The sequence below is a fragment of the Cupressus sempervirens genome, chromosome 7 (assembly GCF_028749045.1).
Source record: "Cupressus sempervirens isolate cs-2001-9-10 chromosome 7, ASM2874904v1, whole genome shotgun sequence".
NCBI classification, from domain to species: Eukaryota; Viridiplantae; Streptophyta; class Pinopsida; order Cupressales; family Cupressaceae; genus Cupressus; species Cupressus sempervirens.
Genome location: NC_143124.1, coordinates 901,834,895 through 901,857,017, shown reverse-complemented (window position 1 = coordinate 901,857,017; position 22,123 = coordinate 901,834,895). Strand labels below are relative to the sequence as shown.

At 34.8% G+C, this 22,123-nt stretch overlaps 2 protein-coding genes and 1 pseudogene across 2 annotated transcripts; 1 reads left to right on the top strand and 2 right to left on the bottom strand.

Annotated features, from left to right (window-relative positions):
• Nucleotides 1-1,910: 1,910 nt before the first annotated feature.
• On the bottom strand, nucleotides 1,911-8,168 carry LOC149550415 (putative 38.1 kDa protein). Its single transcript, XM_089793434.1, has 9 exons — nucleotides 7,661-8,168; nucleotides 6,829-6,884; nucleotides 5,660-5,768; nucleotides 5,438-5,545; nucleotides 5,173-5,363; nucleotides 4,243-4,305; nucleotides 3,978-4,137; nucleotides 3,818-3,886; nucleotides 1,911-2,712 (listed from the first exon to the last, which is right to left on the bottom strand). Exons 1-9 carry the CDS (start codon nucleotides 7,796-7,798, stop codon nucleotides 2,596-2,598), a joined length of 1,011 nt encoding a protein of 336 aa, XP_089649560.1. The 5' UTR covers nucleotides 7,799-8,168; the 3' UTR covers nucleotides 1,911-2,595.
• Nucleotides 8,169-15,234: 7,066 nt separating this feature from the next.
• On the bottom strand, nucleotides 15,235-16,180 carry LOC149550414 (sugar transport protein 7 pseudogene; annotated as a pseudogene).
• A 1,419-nt stretch (nucleotides 16,181-17,599) lies between these two features.
• On the top strand, nucleotides 17,600-18,622 carry LOC149550413 (uncharacterized). The gene is made up of 2 exons (XM_089794470.1): nucleotides 17,600-17,938; nucleotides 18,032-18,622. Exons 1-2 carry the CDS (start codon nucleotides 17,600-17,602, stop codon nucleotides 18,620-18,622), a joined length of 930 nt encoding a protein of 309 aa, XP_089650596.1.
• Nucleotides 18,623-22,123: the final 3,501 nt, after the last annotated feature.

The window sequence follows — 22,123 nt, the reverse complement described above, 5'->3', positions numbered from 1 at the left end:
TGAAAATGAATTAATGAAACCGAATGTAGCTTCTTATCAAATATGTTAGTGGAAATTTGTAGGCCATTGTGCATCAGGGTATTTTCTAATTGTACACAAACAAAAGTTTAAAACCAAAATCCACAACCCAAAAAGCAAAACCAGACAACATAGCTTCCAAGACTACAATCATATTGAAGACCTTTGTCTTTCTCTTCCCATCATCAATCGTCACTTTTAACACAATTTTATGCACAAGAACTATGTTTTAGTTTAATTATCACATTAATCTAAGAAACAACAAGCTATAAATTCTTTCACCTTCAACTTGAAATCCTGGAAATGCTTACTTTTCCCCAAAACTAAACATAATGAAACCCTAAAAGGAGAGGCATCTTTCCCTAAAAATGATAAGGGATGAAGCATCCCATACATGTTAGGAAAAAAACTGAACTAATCCACTAAAATTGATGAAAGTGCTAAAAATGAGGAATATAAAATTCATAATGTCAAATACGAAGAGGAACTATTCATCGTTAATTTCTACCATGCACAGGGGGCTGGCGGTGAAGAGAGAGTGTAAGGATTCTTGTAAAGAAGGTCCTCAATTGCCCTAGGAAAGCTTCTCGGTGGCATGAAAATCGTCTGCGCTTCGGTCACACAAGTCCAAAGGAAACCACAGACACCTAGGGCGATCAACTCAAACACGAGTAGTGATTCGATGCCACTAAGCACCAATGCCAAACGAGTAGGCAAGTGAGGATGAGGACACAATGAGAGCTCAAAAAATAGTCCACAAAACTTCCAGATCATTTCTAGGAACTAGACATTTTTTGTGACTTGGACGGGACAATTTTTGATCGAGAATCTCGTCCCTCCAACGTTTTAGCAAAATGACACCGATAAAATGCTCATAGCACAAAACTCACCACCATACGATAAATGCTTGACCAAAACTCAAATATGGCCACCATGGTGGAATAGGAAATGAAACAGATGTAATATCTTCTTGATTTGATAGTATATAAACTCCAACAGTGGCAAAAAGAAGGTTTTTTTTTTAAAACAAAATGCAACTACTTGTCTCAGCTAGCAAACTATTGGGTTGTTTAGAAAACCCTTACCTTTAAACGTCACCGTAAAACTCTTCCTCAAGCCTTCCTCCTACGCACTCGCACTTTTCTACGTAAACAAATAAAGTTTCACTTTCTTTCTTTTTTTGTTTATATCCCTGACGACGTCAAAATTTTGACTCCCAACTTGTGTCAAAATTTCAAAGTTATTAGGATCATTAAAAAAAAAAAGAATTTGACAAGCCAAATTGCCCGGTCATCAAAAATTTAGGTCAAAATTGACCCCCAAATGTACTAGTGAATGTATTTAGTTTGATAATTAAAGATGGTATGAAAAATAGAAAATATATGAAATTATCATGTTTTCTTTTATTAAGGGAAAAGCAGGGTTTATAAGGACCCAAAACCCATTGCAAAGATAGATAACATGTCAATAAGTTCTAATCAAACCATATGTGCTACAAGAAACAAAATACCAACACCAAAAACAACCCAATAGGCCAGCAACAAAACATACACCCCTAAAACAATAGACAATAAAACAAAAAGACAAAAAACAAAGCACAAAGCCTACTCAAGCTAGACTAACTCTTTAATGGTGTTATCCATCTCTTCCCTCATCTTAGTCATCCTTTGCACCACCTCATTATAAAAAACATTATTGTTTGAAACTATTACTCATTCAGTCTACTTCCTCTTTAAATATAATATAAATTCAATTTTTCAAATTCTTGTACATTAATAATGAAATAATATTTAGTATCTCTTCGAACTTTACTATCAGTGAATAAATATAAAGTAACTTCAAACATTCATCAACAACATTGTATATTTTCCTAAAACAGTGTTCCAAAACCATTACATAACACTTCTTGCAATTTACATTGTAAAACTCATCTCTAATACATATCCTTCGTTTTGTACAGATACAATATTAATCGATAGAAGATAAATGTGTAATGTTGTGACTTGGTAAAAATGTTTCAGAAGAATTTGCACCACTTCCATATGGCATAGCTGGTCTTGTCCAATTATGGAACAAAACTGCATCCATTGCATCCATTGAGTTATTGTCCATCATTTTGGTAGCTGCAGAGAACAATGCTTTCCAATCCAAGAGATGCATATTTATCTATAATGTAGTTTGCTCCCGACCTTATACACATGTTGCAGCAACATATTTTCTTAAACACATTTTTTCCCCATTTGTATGCTATGATGACCGCGGCACTGATGAATAACACATTTTTTCCCCAGCAATATACATTTCAATGAAATCAAGTAATAAAGTGATATGAGTTTTCATAACGATGTACAGTGTTATAGATGTTTAGGAAAGGTAAAACCACAGATATTTCTGTAGTTTATACCTTCCCTTGTCTTCTTTTCTGTACAAGCGAGATGTCTGAAAAGGTTCAACTTGAGTCATTTTAATTTACAAATGCAAGTCCAGACCAAAGAACAAACCAGTGATTTCAAATAGGTACATTTTCAATGTGCCTCTGTCGATTGGAGCTTTGGAGACCTGTTGGTTTAAATGGTCTCAAGCAAATGTTTCAATGGCAATACCTTCCCGTCTTTCTTTTCTCCAGTCCCATGGTTTCTGGGGATTGGATGAAGCCCATATTCCCACACGGGCTGCACGGGCCTGCTTTTCCCACTGCATGGATGCATTGAAGCGTCTAGTTAGAATTTCAAATTTATATCAATGTCCTTATAGGTCATTAAAGTCAGTTTAGTTCAAAAACAATTAGAATTATGATTTAATTGGTTGAGTATAAAGAGTGATGTATATTCGTTGGTTATGTTAATTTATATGAGTTGGATGAATTTCTAAATAACTTTGATCAGTATAACTATTGAGCTTTAATTATTTATTTTTGACTCAAATTTATTGATCTATATTTCATGAGTTGTTTATGAGAACTGATCTTTCCTAACAATGAAGAGTACATACACTTAGCACTCATGGCATCTAGGTAATGGTCACAGAGATGAAACATTGGGTCTTCTTAGAAGATCATCCATCCTAATACTACTCCAAGTCAAGCATGCTAACTAAAGTTTTTGTCAAAAATAAATCCAGTAAACTTGCTATCCCATTTATACAACCTTCAACAAATATTATATCTTATGAACAATCTATTAAAAAACCCTTTCAACTTATCCATGAAGAAAAGAATAATACTCTCAGATTGTCAATTCTTAACCCTAAAAACAGAATCAACATAAACTCATAATCAACCTAAACTCTTAATACTATATCAAATAGCAAAACAAGCTTATACATGCCTATCAAAACAGGTAGGTAGGTGCCTAAAGACCCCTAACGAATAATTCCAACTCTCATGAGAATAAATCAAACACTTAGCACTCATTGGATCTAGGTTATGCTCACAGAGGCGAAGTACCAAATTTACCGGGAGGTCACCCATCCCAGTATTACTCCTGCTTGAACGTGCTTAACTACAGAGTTTCCTCCATGGTTAAACCCACTCTGCTTGCAACCCCATTTAAGCACACTCAAGCGAGAGTAGTACTAGGATGGGTGACCTCCTGGGAAGTCCCAGTGCTTTACCTATGTGAACATCACCTAGATCAAATGAGTGCTTAGTGTTCCATTTATTCTCATAAGAGATGAATTTATGTGAATCACTATTCATGAAACATACATAGATTAATAAATTTGACTCAAAAACTACACAGTTAAATTCTAGTATTATAAAAAAATTCCAACCAAATTATGTGTGAGCTAGTTTCCTTACCTCGGCAAACTCTGGGCGTTTATCATACCGCGTATAGTGCCACACCCATCCCTTTTTCAAAAGAACTTCCTTAAAACCGCATCAAATATGCAACAAATACGAAATTGTTAGGTAATAGATGACTTCGAAATACTAAGTCAACAACAACTCCAACATTCACCTGGACAAAAACATCTCCAGTGTATATATCTCCTACAGTCCGACCATAACGATCTTCGCCATAGACAAGGATGCGCAAGCATTTCCCTTCAACCAGATTCAGAAGTGCTTCCCTTGCCTCCTTCCCATCAGGCATTTCGCCCTCTGGAGCATCTACTCCCCTGCAATTTTGGAGGACTTATATTTAAAATTTCCATTAAGATTAATGTGTCAAATTCTAGTAGAGGAGAAAATGAACATCATATTTCACTCTTTACATCACAAACCTTAGCCGAATTCGATATTTGCGAGCAAGAACATCATCCCCATTTCTATATGCATCAAATACCCTGTTCGAAAGGACAGCAACAGTTACACTGGCAATAACCTCAACTGGTTAAACTAAAGTAATACGGAATGGATCCTGAATTGAATCTCAATTTCTGACAGTCAGTGTTCTCAATGTGTCATATTGTATATTAATTTGCTAAATTCAGAAGTTAATTCATTATAATAGTATATTTCTAGAAACAATTGAGTCTAAATTCAGAAGTTAATTCATTATAATAGTATATTTTCAGAAACAATTGAGAGTTCTTATATAAATATTTTAAATTATATTCAATAATCTATCATCAGAATAATTGCAGATTTGGTGAGAACAAAAGAAAAGAATGATTGTCTAATCCCAGGAATCTTCCACAACATAAATCAGCCACATCTTGTGTATTGATGCATGTTAAAAACTGAATAGCTATGATTGTCTAATCCCAGAAATCTTCTACAACATAAATCAGCCACATCTTATGTCTTGATGCATCTTAAAAAGGGATAGGCTAATCTCCATCCAAAATGTACTAAAAACAAAACCAAGTCAAACTTTCTTTTTTTTTCAAGATTTACGAAAACGTAGTTATTTTTTTCTAATTTTTTTGTTGTTTTCGACTACAAACTATGCAGATTATGAAGATTAAATGCTGAAATTTTCAAAAAAATCTATGAGATTTTTGATTTTTTGAAAATTGGTCTACCTTTACCTTTTGAATTTGAATGGCGTCCTCTTAAAAACTCGATAACTGTTCCCAAACGAGAATATGTCGAAGTCCAGTTCTTGTGCTTGAAAAAGGCATTTATTTGGTTAGTATAATAAGCATGCCACATAAAGGCACAATCATACTAAGACACATCAGCAGGCTTTGTTTCACATTATAATTTACCTGAAGTCTTCATCTGTAATTTTTTTCTTTAATGCATCGGCTCTTGCATAATCCTTCCTTGCTCGAGCTTCACGCCTTTCAATTGTTGCTTCCTGAACTGAGATTGGAACCATTGCAGACTCTCTAGGGCTCTTTGTATCCACGTAAACATTGATGCCATCGCCATCTAAAACATCTCTGCCATTCACCTGAAATGGACACCAAATAAGCATATGCAAACACAAGAAAGGAGATAAGGTAGGGCAGATTCAATTCATGTCTCACTTAAGTGTCTGAAATTCATATTTCCTTCTTGTGGCCATTTCTGTGCGATATCTCCTGGAGCTTGAGTAGTTGCAATAGGGTACGGTAACCCGTAAAATGCCAAGAAGCCCTAAAAAGGAAGAATACATGTATTTCATTTCTTCTTCAAAAGCAAATCACCAATAGGAAAAACAAGGGAGAAAATCACATGTATAAAGACTGCAGAGAATTGAACGAAAAATACCTCAACATGGACCCTTCGATGTTTCTGCAATGTCCCGACAATGAGTAGTGCTACTTGTTCAGCATTACTAGGAGGGTCCTCTTTCCATGCTGCTAAGATTTTCTTATACCTTTTGCAATAAACAATGATCATCCACGATGATAAAAATAATTTTCCATTAAACAAGTTGAATGAGAAATTAATTGAGCAGATAGCCTATTGAAACTGCAGGCGAGTGAGGATAGAGTTAAATTTTTTAATGAAATTACTTCAAAATATTCTGAGTTCAACTAATGCAAACATAATAGTAGAATTAAATCATAGGAGAAGATCATGGCTATGCAAGTGCTCTATGATTTTGAAAGGCTAATCAACATGGCAGGTATGATCGATGCAGTTTCTGATAGTGATTGTGTTTTGATATTTTTTATCAATGTTTTGAATCATACTTCCTATTCTGATGAATGGATCAGAGAATATGATTCTAAACATTGATACAAAAACAAACATTGATACAAAAACACCAAACACAATCAATCCTAAAAACTACATCAATCTACACTATAGATTGTGGAAATCTCCTCAGAGTAATGACAGGTTTAACTTTTTAAAAGTCCACATTGTGAAATAATATTTACAACATTTCAGATCATATTTCATTATATCAACATTTAGAACTGTAAATCATTGGTACAAAAAACTTACCCAATCAATTCTTTAAACACTGACAGTCAGCTTGAAGATTTAAGTGCTCATACCTAAGCCGTGAATAAATCTTAATCAAGGGGTAGATACAGGTTAGAGGCATGAATCAGATTAGATAGGATACTCCCTGATTGTGACCTTGACTTCTTAATGCAAGCTGGAGCGAATTATAGCACTACGCAAGGTTCTGAGATGGTGAAAAGAGAACCATTGTACAAGTTATGGCACAAGTATAATTCAAGAGGGACTCACCCATACAAACAACTATGACATTCGACCTATTTTTGAGGATTTGAATAGATATCTTTGGAAAATCACATCGGATTTATGATAATTTAATCGGATTCCTTCAAATTGGGAAAAAGTAGGAAGTTCAAAAAAGTATGTAAAAAATTATAAATTATAAGCAGAAAAAACCCAAGGATGGCGATGAACATTGCAACCCACACATTGTAGTTCATCACTTGAAAGAAGCAGAATCTTACCATGTAGCCTGTGTTTTCTCCGGAGCGTCTACACGCTGGCTTAGACCTTCTGGCACCTTAAGCAATACACAATCCTTGATATCAGTGCCAACTTGCAAATGTAAAATCAACAATTCAGAGAACATTATCAAGAGGAACAATGTCATGCTAGCAATCAATCAAGTTGTGGGCATATGGTTGGCCAGTCACCTCAAATTCAAAAGAAAATATTGCCCAACATTATTATTAATGATTACCCAAGAACAATTAACAATAAAGTGACTACCCACAACTCAAGATCTGGGGTCAGCAGCAAGCAATACCTACCCAAATCCAAAATCTAAAAGAGCGAAGCCATAACTTAATCCACTTCTATTGGCAGTGAGGTTGAGAAGAAAGCAAGGACATGAGGAAAACTAAAAGGAAAAGTAATGGAGGCTTATACGAGAGCACCACTAGGGTTCAGATCCCCTCATCTTTTGCCATGTAACTTGAGCTATAAGGATCACAAGGTACATTTTTTGTGTGAAAAGATCATCCATGTCTACTAGTCTTCAAAATGTGTTCTAAGCTTAGTCCAGCCCCACCAGACCTAATGGCCTCTACCTCACCAAGGAATAAATACCAGTCTGCATAATTTATAAAATTATGGCAAAAAAAAAACAGATTTCGAACTCACAATACCAAAATCTGGAAAATGGCATCTGTTTTCGGGCAAACCAAAAAATCCAGAATATAGAATGCCATGTCTGTATTGTTCTAAATTGGAAAAGGCAAAAGAAGAAAAACAACAAAATCCTTCTTAAATAGCACAAAACTCAAAAATTTGCTTTGTTTTCCAAAATGAAAATACCTGAGCAGTGTTTTCAAACTGAAAGAGATCATGAGCCAATAAATCAAACCCAGTTGTTCCAGGTACCACTTCATGGGCACCTTCTGAGGTCCGGGGTTCGAAGCAACCCCCACACAGAAATCTCAATGCATTTCCCATGTGATCCCAGCACTTGAATATCTATTTTATGTTCAAAGTGTATACCTAGAAAAATCCAATTAATCTTGTAACTGAGAACACTGTATGGTGAAAATAGGTCAAATTTAAGGGATTTCGATTATTCCTAACTGCTCAATGCCTCCATTTCTGGTTTTCTCCTTCACTGCTTTGCTACTCCACTGTATCGAAAAATTCTTGTACCAAATGACAGGCAAGCACTTCCCTCCTCCAATCGGTGAAGAATATGGATTCATGTTTCTCGGCGCAGGTTATGGCCGTCGGATCTTTTTACAGTTAATTTTATTACGCTAAACATTCGAAGAAAGAAGCGTAGTAGTTAAATCAATATGGTTTTTAATTGAGTAGTCAACCAGCCAATGATATATCATACCACGCTAACATTTAATTTACTTTAGTCTCAATGTGGATTTGGCATATTCCTCGGTGATCATGTAAGAAAAGCACTTTTAGGGTCCGTTTGGTTTCTGGAAGATGACAGGGATTGGCTTTTTCAAAACTTGGATTTGAAAATTTGTACGTTTGTTTCAAAATTTGCAAAATGGAATTAGCATATGAGACTTCCAATTTTGTCTCAAAACCAAGTTTTTCGACTTCCTATAAAAAGTAGGAATTGAAAATCAAAACCTAGTTTTGTTTTTTAAAGAGTGTAAAAACAATAGATTGGACTATTTTTTGAAATTTGCCTTCAGCTCCAAGCTTACGCATAAAAATGTGTCTTCACATGCATCTTCTAAGTGAAACAAACGGTTTTAGGAAAATCTCAAAAATCGGAATGAAGATATACAAAACCTTGATTTGGCTAAACCAAGGTTTGTACAAATCCGGGTTTTTTAAATTCCACGAACCAAACAGACCCTTAGGGCCCGTTTGGATCGTGGATTTGAGGTGGAATTAGAATTCCGTATTCTAAAAACTTTTCAATCCACCGTTTGGGCGTGCAAAACACGAATTAGAATTTGATAAAAATGGGATTTCGTATCCTCATTTATACTCCATTTCGTGGATTTCGTCTTCCATCAAAATACTTGGAATTGGCCATAAACCCGTTTTAATTCCAATTTTTATTAAAATGGGCATACGATATTTGTTGAAAGCGATAATTTTTCGCATCCGCCAGGAGCTATTTCATTTCCCGCTCGAATGTATCCGTTGCCATTGCTTGCTCGACCAGGTATGTGTTTACGTTTTGTGCTTTCTAGGTCGCGAGGGTTCTACTTCTCCATTTCTCCTTACGATTCGTCATTTTCTTCAGGTTGCAGAGGTTTATAGCAGAGGCGAGGAGGCGAGTTAGTTTGGTTGCAATCTTCATCAGCGGGTAGGGCTTTCTCAACGGGTTCCATACCATTTCTTTGCAAACTTGAACCTTCTTTTCTGGAAATGGCGAGAAATCTGGGTGAGCTGCCATGAATTTATCCTCCTTCCATAGTTGATTTGAATTTCAAATGTCTTTAATTGAGCATTACTATAATGATAATGTTTTCCAACAGCTAGAACTGGGACTGGTTGCAAAGTACGTTAGATGGGCTTTCTTATATATGATTTAAATTTCCTAAATCTTGTTGTGGGCGGAACTATAAAACACACAAAAACTTTCAACCCACGTGTACAATGAGGGGTATGAGACAGCACCATGGAAACGATTCCAATATAAGTGTTTGGCCAGAACAATGTGGTTGGGATTTGTTCTTAAAAAATTCCCCATGTTCATCCCCAAAGAAGAGTGAAGAGGGTATTTGTTTCTGCGTCATTGGTGCTATCTGATATTTACTAGATTTTGAGGGAAAAGAAGAGTGAAGAGGGTATTTGTTTCGAAGGGAAAAGCCTTGTCAAATTGTTTTGTAAGGCAAAAAGTGGTAGTGGAATATGACAAAAACTGTATAAAACTGAATTTGTTTTTGGCCTTTGCTATCAGAACTGTTGTAGGTTTGGTGCATTGTGGGGAACTGACATTTTGGGGTCATTTTAGTGAAGGAAATTTTTAAACAAATAAATTGGGTCTTTTGAAGAGTAAAGGCCAAACATGAGTATTGCAAGGTTTATTAAGTGCATGACTGTAGGGGATGGTGTTGTGGGGAAGACTTGCATGCTTAAGTTTCTGCATAAAACTGTTTGTGTTTTTTCTTCTCTAGATAGTAAGCCTGTAAGCTTGGGATGTGCGGATGATAAGTTTTTGAATAAATCTGTTTGTGTTTTCATTTGATGTATTGAAACATTTGCAGTGATTCATCACATAGGATGTCAAACATGAAAAAGTTGTTAAACAAACCTTCAAAATAGAGAAACCAATCTAAGTTATTGCAATGAAAAACCTATGTAATATAAAAAACTTTAAGCTAAAAGTTGCATTTGTATTGTTTCACTTCAAAGTTTTATGCTCCAACCTTTGAAGATGTGTAAGGTAGAGAGATATGTCTTTGAGATATGTCTTTGCATGCCCCTCCTACCATCAATAGAACAGAGATATCTCTTGATCCTCTCCTCCTGAGAGGGTTTTCCAAGGCATCAGCCTCTTTAATGAAGACATAAGGGGATGCTAAGATATCCCTAGGACCCTCACCAAACTCTATCATATTTTAGAATGTCCTGGAAACCTGCAGCTGTCCCTCAGATCTGACACTTTCAAAAAGCAATTTTAAATATTTTTGGTATGCTTTATGCTAGTTCTTATGCTTTATGCTATTTTTGGAAGCTATGCTTTATGCTAGTTCTTTGCTATCCATGACTGCCATTAAAACTTAATTCACAGAACAACTAAGGGAGTGAGAATCCGCCATAAAACAAGTAACTTTATAGTCAGGAGTGACTGTTTAATTTCACCTCATTTTTCTTAGGATTAATTTCCTGTTTCTTGTAATCTTTAGACTTTCTTTTAGCTAGGCGATGCTCCATTGTTTCCCATTTCTGATTATACATGGTTAAAGCTCAGATGAGATTAAAAATTAAAATAGATAGACTAATCTTGTGACCACAGCCTCAAACCAATGGAAGATAGAGCTCTTCCATCTAAACAAAAACTACAGTGACGACATGACCTTTTCATTGTCTACAAATTTCAATAATGTCATTTAAAGTTATAATGAAGTGGTGTACTATTCTCACTGCATTTATGCACAAACTCCATTAAAACCCAGTTGCTGAAACCTTGAAAAACTGTTCACAAAGTTTGTTATTTGATGACTGAAGACTCATGCACCAGGATGGCTATTATAAATGATATCATATTATAGTAGTTTTGATATGATGTTTATATTAAAGCAATCACAAAGTCAGGGATTGTTCCTTAATTATAAAAAGAAGAATAACCAAGTCACCGATTAAAAAATAAAAATTACAGCAACAGTAAGAAACATAAATGGTGCACTGATAGAAACTATCAGCACATATCCCCTTTCTTGATATAAAAAATCTATCTTTATAATAAGAAACATTTAAACAATATCAATAAGAAACATAAACAACCCAGTGAAAGAAGAGTATCAGCTATATCCCCTTCTTTAATATTAAAAACCCATTGTAAAAGCTAATTCAAAACAAAGTTAACGTAATCCCATCAAACATGACCCTTATCAACTACAACCATACAGTAAAATATGATTTCTCTATTATTGACCTCTAGTTATTAGATTTATGCTTATTGTTTCTTTTTTTTCCCTATCAACCACAACTGTATAGTAAAACATCCTTTTCAGCATTCCAAGTTGCTCAGATCAGAATGTATCAATGCATGTATGAATCCTTTTTCCTACGAATCAACATTTGCTTTTTCTATAATAGCTCCATCTGGAGCCAATTGCCTAAGCCTATAGTGAGCTACCCTCCATTCCATCTCACAACACAAATTTACAGTATTCTCTGTTCCATCTTTTTCTTTTTTACTGGTTTATTTTTTCTCTTTTCAAATAAGAGCTGGTTTAATTATATTCATCATTGAATTCTAATGTTCACTCTCACAAAGTTGTTGATTGTATGATTTTTTGTATTTTTACAAATTCTATGGATCTAATGAACGTGTCTCTACATTGGTTTTAGGTTGCTGATGGATCTAATGAAAAATAAACACGTTCTAGGACACATTGCTAAGAAGAGAAGAGTTGTTTGTGCTCTTGTTGTTGGTCTTGCAGCCTTTGTTGCATCTATAGCAGCGATCGCACAAGAAGGCAGAAGAGCAAGATGTAAGCGCAAAAGAGACGAGATTCCCTTTTATAAGCGTATTATCTATTCGAATGAAACTGATTGCCATGATCAAATTCGAATGAGTAAACAAGCCTTCTTTCATCTAGCTGATATTCTTAGGGAAAAAGGAACCATCAAAAATACATTGAACTTAACACTAGAAGAACAGTTGGTGATGTTTCTCCATACTCTTGGCCATAATCTGAGGAATCGTAAGATTGCTCATAACTTTGGTCACTCGGGAGAGACAATAAGCCGATATTTCCATAGGGTTTTGATGGCAATCTTGGCACTTCATAGCAATTATTTCTTGCCACCTAGTCCAAACACTCCTCCAGAAATTAGTGGGAAGGACCGTTTTGATCCGTACTTCAAGGTACATATCCTACTGGCACACTTTTGTTTCCTTGACTATAAATTCTATAAGTCTGTCCCTTTGATTATAAGTTTTCTTACTGTAGGATTGTGTGGGAGCAATTGATGGAACTCATATTCCAGTCATAGTCGATGTTGACACTCAAGCTCCATATCGTGATAGAAAAGGAAACTTGTCTCAAAATGTTATGGGTGTGTGTTCATTTGATTATAAGTTTCAATATGTCCTTGCTGGATGGGAAGGATCAGCTGCAGATAGTCGTGTCCTAGCTTCAGCCCTATCAAGATCCGATCAGTTGGTAGTTCCCCTTGGTATGTCATGTATTTTTATATGCCACTACATATGACAATTTTTAAAAAGTTATATTAATCAATTTTTATTTTATGTAGGAAAATATTATTTGGTTGATGTTGGATATCCCAATGTACCTGGATTTCTTGCACCTTATCGCTGCACGCGTTACCATCTAAAAGAGTTCTCGAGGGCAAACCCAATAAATAGCCCACAAGAGTTGTTTAACCACCACCACTCATCGCTTAGGAATGCAATTGAACGCACATTTGGCATTTTGAAGCAGCGCTTTCCTATCCTAAGACATGCGACATCATATCAAATCATGACCCAAATTAAGATTGTTTTGGCATGTTGCATACTACACAACTTCATTACCATAGAGGATGGTGTTCCTTCTGAAGTTGACATTGAAGAGGAAGATGATCGTGAGGGGATAGATGTACCAATACTTGAGACATATGGGATGACTCAGCGTGATAAAGATGATTGGGGGAAGTTTAGAGATGATATAGCCAAAAGGATGTGGGATGATTATAGAGCTCGATCTTAATATGGCATGTTTGTAGTTAATGCCACATGGAAAGCTCAAATATATTGTACTTAATGCTGTATGGAAAGCTCTAGTTTTTTTGAATGCTACGTAATGTTATTTTCATCTACAATAGTACTCTAAATTCTTCACGAAAAAAGTTATGATTGTTTCTCCCTTTACCATCTTGACTTGATGCAATTGTTTCTTTAATGCAAGTGAACTTCTTCTGTGTTTGATCGTACACATTACTTCCATCTTTTTGTACATATCCCTGCTTGAATACATCTTGGAGGTGATAGAAACAAGATGCTCTTACACAAACTGAATTTGAATCTCTCTTATTATGATATTGTTATTTATTACTTATTGATGATGCTATGAAGTTATATTGATGAAGTTGTGTAGATTATGAGAAAGATAATGCACTGTTTGCTGCTATGTCCTCCATTCATTTGTTTGCTGCTTCTTGCCTTTTCCACTATTTTGCCTGCTTATATCCTGAATGTCTGCATTCAAAATCATCTTTATAAGGAGACACAATGAGAAACACATTTCCAATTTTTTAGGCATGGTGCAAGGGAGCTCATTTTAATGATCACATCACATTTGGCATCCCTATGATTGAAGATAAAATTATGGTTGACAAATATTAAAGGCAAGGAATAACATTTGCTAGAACTTAATAGATGGGCCAACACATAAGACTTTAGATATCAAGTAACTGAAATATAATCACTCTGAGTCTGCCTCTGAAGACACATTGTTTCAATCGAAGGTCATGGCAAGTATCAGCTGGTCGAGCATGAGTATGTATTCTCCCTATGTCCTATACTTCAAGTCTGTACTTGATAAAGACTTCTATGTTTGGGGATATGACTGAACCTGTGCATGTACAGGTATCATCTAGGTGCAAATACCACTTGGATGATTTGCTACTGTCCAGCTGTTAGCTAAATTTGTTCTAGATCATTGAGTAGTCATTCATAGCTGGCTGTTGTTCTTTCAACTATCAAAGCTAGACAAAGTTGTACTGGCTGATGTAGAAAAACATGAATGCTGATTGTTTGAATACCTGATGGATTTAGCTGTATAAGGTTAGAAGTTCAAATTTAGTCTATTTTAGTTTTGCTAGTGTGTTCTAACATGCAAAGTAAAGCTATAGAAACAATCCTTAACTTATATAATATATAAACTTAAATATAGGAAGATAACAGGAAATTAAAACTCAGATCAGATTATGATCCTCATCTAAAACCTAAAGCTCAACAAAAGTATACAGAATCAGATTTTAGTAGAACCATTTCTCAATACTTGCAAGGACATCCACCAAATTCTCATCACTTCCTTGCCTATAAAAACATCACCATTGTTGCTTTGATCAAATTAATAAGGGAAGCGGATTTTCAAATTTAATTTACACAAAATATATTTAACAGCAAGAGTCTCCAATATATTTCTTAATTCAGAGAGAGATAATTTCAATAATATGAATCTTGATCTATGATCAATCTGTCAACGTCAATTTGCCTTTATATGTAGATTGATCCCTTGTTGAACGAATATAAATAACAATCTGCCTATTATCGCTGATACTCGTATCTATAGATATACCAATCACTGTTGATCTGAATAATGATGATAGTTTTCAGTTTATTCTCTGTGATATAAGCATTATCTTCCATGATATTAATCTAGTGTGATTAATGATATTAACGGTCTTTTTAACTCTCATTTAGATAAATCACACAAGTAAGGGGAAGGTTACATCTTCAGATAAATCGTATGGGACATGCTGACCTGAAAAGGGATTTACATCTTTAGTCTTGCAGATGGGAAGGTAGGCATACATCATTACCAATTGGACTTATTGAGCTCCAAAAAGAGGTTACATCTTTGGACAAAACAAAATAAGGTGGGTAGAGATTATGCCCTAGAGGACTTCCAAGCAAGCTGACAAAAATAACTTAACATCTTTGCACTATTGAATTAAATTGAACAAGGAGACAATTATGTGGGGATTGATCATATTCCATTGAGCATCTAGTGAGCAGTGTGGTGGGAAGAAATCTCCCAAATTAAGTTGTGAATCCACTCTAGGGGATCTTCAATTTTCTCATTAGCTTCTTCAGTTTCAATAGGTGGCACAATTTTCTTCCAAAACCAGTGTTTTCTCCACTGAATAACCATTTCTTCAATGGGCACACCTTTGGTTTCTGGCAAGAAGAGATATACAAAGACAGTCATAATGAAGATCCAACCTGCAAAGAATAGGAAGATCCCAAATCTAAAAACACATAAGAGGGGTAGAGAGGCTTGAGTCATTGCAAACATTAGAAGAAGGTTCACAGACACAGTTATCGCCTGTCCAGCAGACCGTGTCTCTAATGGAAAAATTTCACTTGGCACAGTCCATCCAAGAGGGCCCCAGGACCACCCAAATGCAGCAACAAATATACAAATGATTATTACCAACAGCTCCAACGAGTTATTTGAAAGCTCTTTGTCTGCTTTGTACTTCAAGCCCAATATTATGCCCAATGTTGCCTGTGAACAGATAGAACAATAAAATTACTAGTGAGTGTGCAATACTGCTATTAGTGATACTACTATAGGTTTTAGTCTCCATTCTAATTATAACAAACAAATTCTTGGCTAGAGCTGTTCTTGGTCTACCCAGAAATCTTTTTTCCTAAAAAGGATGCTATCATCAGATTAAAAATTAAAGATTCATCCCCATACCTGGCATATTATCATCAAAAATCCTCCCCAAATTAGCAAGGCTCGGTGGCCCCATCTGTCTATAGTGACCATAGAAAAAAGCCCAGTAAACATGGGCAAAATTCCAGTCAATACAGTAGAATAGAGAGAAGAATTTTCCCCTAGTCCCAAACTCTGGAATAGCATAGGAGCATAGAACAATAATGGCTTGATACCAGCCAAAATGTGAAACGCTGGCATGCAAATTGCCAGTACGAGTTGTGGACGATTTGTTCTTTAGAGGAACCAATATAACTTGAGATTTCACAATAAAACTTAATATTCTAATCATTTTGTCTCAACTTCTTTTTGTCAAGATTACATAAAAAGAAAAGACACACAAGATTTTGATATTTTGCAGGCAACATGTTGGCAGGCCAATAATAGTGCTGATGTTGTTTCATATGTTCTTGCAAATCTTGCTTATAGGTTTCATTTCAAATGCTCTGTCAATGACAAACACTTTTCTGTATATAAGCTATGATAGGGACCTTGAAATATATCAACAAAATGATCTCTGAGTTGAAGTTTGAAGTTCAAAATTATCCATTGCACTGCTGTTAGAGACTTTAGCTTCAAATCCACAGTCTGTTTCATGGCGATAAAAGTTGTTCAATTGCTCCAAACTCATATTCTTTGTGGCCTCATCATCCTTCTCCAACATCCACATTAGATGCTCAAAAACAATAGTATCACATGGAAGATTGAGAGCCCCCTTGTTGTTGAAGCCAAACTCCTCCTCTGCCTTCTCAAGAAATTCTAAACACTGGAAAATTCAATTATCTCATGGGAATAATGAACCTCTTCAGCTCATTTCCCACATAGACAACCAAGTAGCCCTCTGGAACATAAGTAGGAGAACCTTTTCTACTGCTCCATTGAGAGCCCCCATTAATGGATGTGGATGTTTCCTTGTGGGTATTGGCCAACTTGTGCCATTTCTTCACAAGTTGCTGCAACTTCACAATCTGCCAGATTTTGTTTGCCTTGCTTGATCCACTCATTTTACAAGATCTATAGATAGTGGAAACTTAGGATAGATCTCCAGAGTCTAAAATTTCTCTACCCAATACCCACTGAGCTTGATTCTACATATATTCTATGCATATATCCAATGTAATGAAAATTATCCTAAAGAAACAATGGAAAGAAATCAGTAGAAGCGTATACATTTTTCTCACTTTGGCTACATCATCCCATCTGCCAGATGAAGCATATACATTTGCCAGCAGTGAATAGGCTCCTGCATGTTTTGGTTCCAACATGAAAATGCTTTCTGCTGCACGCTTTGCTAAATCCACATTTCCATGGACTTTGCAGGAACCAAGCAACACATTCCAGCTACCAATTTTGTGGGTGTGTAGTGAGTGAGCAACATCTCTGTATTGATCTTTGTTACTTGTTGAAAAAGGCTCGTATTCACTAGAAAAGGTTAATTTTTTGAAACTTACAATTATTATTACTACTTAGCTTCTTATCATAGTGAAGGTGTTAGCATGAAATAACACCAAGTATGTATGGCAGGCTCATAACACAATAGGATTCCTAGTACTGGGTTTGTTCTTCATTGTATCTGCATCACTGTTGTTTTGCAATTGTATATATGTTTTTTGGTTGATAGATTTTTTATTTAAACAGAGTCTTGAGCATGGACAATGATGTTCAAGTCGTTGATACACCTTCTTCAAAAAAGGTGTTTTGGAAACCATGCATGGAGAGGAAGTTCTTAGACTTGCTGCATGAACAAGTCACCTTGGGTAGAAAAGGTGAGGGAGGATTCAAAAAAGAAGCATGGATAGCCATTGAACGGAAGTTCAATGCAGAGATGAGCATGAATTTGTCTAGGGACAATTTCAAGAATAAGCTGAAAACTTGGAAAACAGGATATAGGATTATGAAAGAGCTAAAAAGTACTAGTGGATTTGCATGGAATGAGTCCACACAATCGATGGATGCCGATGACAATGTGTGGGAAGAGCTGCTTAAGGTAATATGGCCTTTTAAATGTATCATTTTCTTTTAAAAACTTATTAAGATATCAAGATAGTCATGAGTAATCCAATTTTTTGACAACATGCAGAGGAAAGAATTTAAAAATGCAAAAGTTTTTAAGAGGCAGTCATTTCAATATTACAATGACTTAGCCGTGATTGTGGGAAATGACATGGCTGATGGTGCCACAGCGACAACAACACAAGACACAGAAGAAGGGCACCATATGGATGAGTTTATTGGTCTTGATGATGATTATGAGGACATTCGTACACCTAATCAGGTTGCTGCTGATTTGGATAATGAAGATATGAATATTCCTGTGTCGAATCAGTGTAGTGCAGCAAGTGGGAAACATGTTCGTGAAGCATCATCAAGCAAGAGACCAAAGAGGAAGAAGGCGAGTATGGCTAGTTCCATGGATGGGATGTCTCATTCAATCGATAAGCTAAATGAGACCCTACTCAAGCCTCAATTTATTGAATTGGCTGAAGAGCGTAAGCTAAAAGATCTACAAGATGTCTATGCTGCACTAAAAGCCACCAATGAACTTAGTATTAGTAATTTGATTGCAGCATTTGACACCTTTGTGGCTGATCCTGATAAAGCCAAAGGGTTTTTAATAATGAACGAAGAGGAGAGAGCTAAATACGTTAGAATAAAGTTTTTACGGATTTAATACCTTTATTGTTGTTCATATACTATTGAGGTTGGTTTTATAACTGTTAAAAGTTACTAAATTTATTGGGTTCCCATCCCGTTTGATGGATATGACCAAGGATTTTTAGAATTTTATCATCTGTTTATTGAAAACTTTGGATCTAAATAGTCTTATTCACTTGATATTACATTATTAAGTTTCTAATTTGTTATCTTTATATGTGAATGCAATTACTCGGATGTAGATTAGTCATAAATATATCATGAATTATATGATGACTGGTCTGAAGTTGTTTATCACTATTTATGATTGGTTATAGCACCCACCATTCTTAGCACCGAGACATGTGATTCAAGGCCTTTATTGTATTGTGATCCATGTCCCCACATGTGCATGTGGCATTAAGTTTTCAGCCCATCAGATTTATTTCACAAGTTTGATCTTCAAGTCATGTGGAAGAGTGGTACTCACTTGTTTCAATTTAATCTAATGCATTTTATCTAGAAATCATTTGGAAGAAGGGTGTTGTGTTTAAATTTTCTGTGTATTGAGCTTCCATGAAATATGTCATAGTTGGAGGCTAGATCAATTTGATCTCAAGCTATTGTGCATCTATGTTCTTTGTTTTCTAAAATTTCAATTTGTTCCTTCAAATTCTGAAATCTATAGGCAAAATATAACCAGTAGTCGGTTCAACACAACCATAGATCAAATTCATCTTAAAATCACGTGGAAGGGTGGTGTTCTACTTGAGTTTCAGTCTATTGGACTTCATGAAGTTTTCCGTAGTTGAATCAAGTAAAGCTAAAACAAGTTAAGGTCATCTTAGCCACTTGATAAACATTTTATCTTACTATTTATTACATAACATTTATGCATTAGTACGTAATAACAACATAAATCCTCCTTGCAACTGATTTCTTGAATGTTTATATGCTTGTTTGGCCTCTACACCAATTAAGACATGGTGCATTGTTTTTTGATACAGGATTCATGGATTCGAAAGTTGTGCCCATTTATAATTGCCCATGTGGTGCTGGGGCGTGCATATTAAAAGTGTCGCGCACGAGCAAAAATCCTGGGCGCGAATTTTGGTGCTGTCCTGAGAGTAAAAAGGTTATTAATTATGACATGTTATGTATTGTATGTTTCAAACTAATGACATATAATATCTTTAGTATGAACTAATGACATGTAATATCTTTAATATTTTGTATTGCAGGGGAGCGAAGGTTGTGGACATTTCAAGTGGTTTGACTCTACCACTACTCATAATGAAAAAAACCATTGGAAAATGTGTAAGACACGAGAGGTGGCCAGGGCTAACATTGGTTCAATGACAAAAGATGAAATGTATGATGAAATGTGTAAAATGTTTAAGGCACGAGAGGCTGAAATAATCTTTTTACGCTACCTTCTATGTGTAATTATTGGCCTCTTATTCGGCCTTGTATTTTGGGCCCTTTTTCGACAATGAGCTTAATACAGATCGAACTTTATTACATGTTTTGTGTTGTCTTTTAACCTCTTACTCGGCCTTGTATATTGGAACCTTATGCGAGAACAATTAAATAAAGATAGAACTTTATTATATGTTTTATGACTTAAGTTAAAAGAAAATTTGTAAATTTAATTTAGTTCCTAATTTAAATTTTGAAATTATTAGACTTTCTTTTCCAAAATTAACAATCTCAAGATAATTATATGAAAATTTGAAATATGAGAAATTATAAATAAAATGTATTTTGTGTTGTGTCAAAAATATCTGAAAAATACAAATAATATAAAGATGTTCAACAATTCTTATATATTCTAACTCATTTTAAATATTCTTTTGTTTAAATATTGTACAATATTTTTTATATTTGTTTCTTACTACTTAAATTGTTCTAGTTAAATTAAAAGATATTTTTTATTTCACAAATGTTATATTATATTTATTTCTATTTTTTTAACCTTACATTTTATATATTTGTATTATTAGAAGCGTACTTGCGTTTTCTATTTTATATTAAATTTTACAATACAAAATTTAGATAAAATTTGAGATTTGGTTGGTTTCAAGTTCTACAATTTTCTTCAATGCAAATTACATTATTAACACCTGGCAATATGTGTTGTGCAATGACAAGTACCACCTCTTCTGAGACGTGAATTGTTAACACCTTGCAATATGTGTTGTGCAATGACAACTTATAAATTAATGTAGTTTTATTTTGGTAGATTAAGTATTTTCCACAATTTTAATGACAATAAATATAATGACTTTAAAATCATATAATGTGTAAGGTATATTTTAATCATGCTAAAATGGTGTATTAAAAATATATTTCATTCATCTCTAAAAAAAAAACTTGTTCATGTCGGTATTCCAATTCCAATTCTTAAATGTGCAACCAAACGAAAGAAATGCGTATTCTCATATTGAATTCTTGGTGAACCAAACGGGCCCAAATCGAATTCCCAAAATTGAAACTTGAATTTCAAGTTCCAGAATCCCAAATCAAGGATTTCGGATGCTAATTCTGAAATCATATTCCAGCAACCAAACGGACCCTTAAGGTTTGCCCATGGATATGAAAACAAATGTTTGTGGGAGTATCTTAATGAGTTATTTTAGTTTATTTAAAATATTTTATTTGTGATATTGTTAAGAAAGTTGAATATTAATATAATTTGATTTATTCAGGAAAATATCTCTTATTTATCAATATTTTATTTACTAGTACATTTATGTAGTAGTAGTCCACGAAAGAGTGATCATAAATATAGTATAAATTAACAATTGAGGTCCTCCTTATAATGTTGACTTGGTGGTCAACACCTCTTTGGAGACTTGTGGCAATGCTTAATAACTTCTCATGGGTTGGGTTGGGTTAAATTTGACATTTGTATTGAGGTGTTGATAGTTTGAACTTTTGACACAATGACAAATGATTTCAATGATTTGTATCAGAGACTTAGGTTGTGGGTTTGTGTCTCCCTTTAGTGGGTGTTGAAGGCTTAGTCGGTTTTTAGGGGAGATTGTTGATTTGGTGCTCAACACATCCTTGTGGACTCATGACATGGCTTAACAACCTATGCGGGTTGGGTTATATCTAGTGTTTGTATTGAGAGTTAATAGTTTGAGCTTTTGTTGAATTAAAAAATGCTTCCAACACATAAGTCTCATATAACTCTAGGATCCTTCAGTGTACACTATACTGTTTTAATAATATAATGAAATAATTAACTTATAAAATTGATAATAGTGAATAGACTTGATCTTTGATCATTGATACATCTTCTTCATTGAGTCTACGACCATCAATTAATTAGGGGTAGGGTTAGTGTTGAGGTTATGGTTAAGGTAAAATTTGAAATTAGGGTTTGAATAAAGATTTGGCTAAAATTAAGAATTTTGTTCTAAACTAGAGCTTAGGTTATAGACAGGGTTCGTAGCGAGAGTTAGTGTTAAGATTTAGGTATAGGAATATCACTCTAAGATAAAAACTGGGGTAAGGTTTATAGTTAAATTAG

Excerpts from the sequence above, each read along its gene's own strand:
- LOC149550415 (XM_089793434.1), bottom strand. The coding sequence starts at position 7,798 with ATGGGAAATGCATTGAGATTTCTGTGTGGGGGTTGCTTCGAACCCCGG. Across the intron at positions 6,885-7,660 it reads AGTTTGAAAACACTGCTCAG|GTGCCAGAAGGTCTAAGCCA; the intron begins GTATTTTCATTT and ends GTATTGCTTAAG. Across the intron at positions 5,546-5,659 it reads ATCGAAGGGTCCATGTTGAG|GGCTTCTTGGCATTTTACGG; the intron begins GTATTTTTCGTT and ends CTTCCTTTTTAG.
- LOC149550413 (XM_089794470.1), top strand. The coding sequence starts at position 17,600 with ATGGACAATGATGTTCAAGTCGTTGATACACCTTCTTCAAAAAAGGTG. Across the intron at positions 17,939-18,031 it reads TGTGGGAAGAGCTGCTTAAG|AGGAAAGAATTTAAAAATGC; the intron begins GTAATATGGCCT and ends GACAACATGCAG.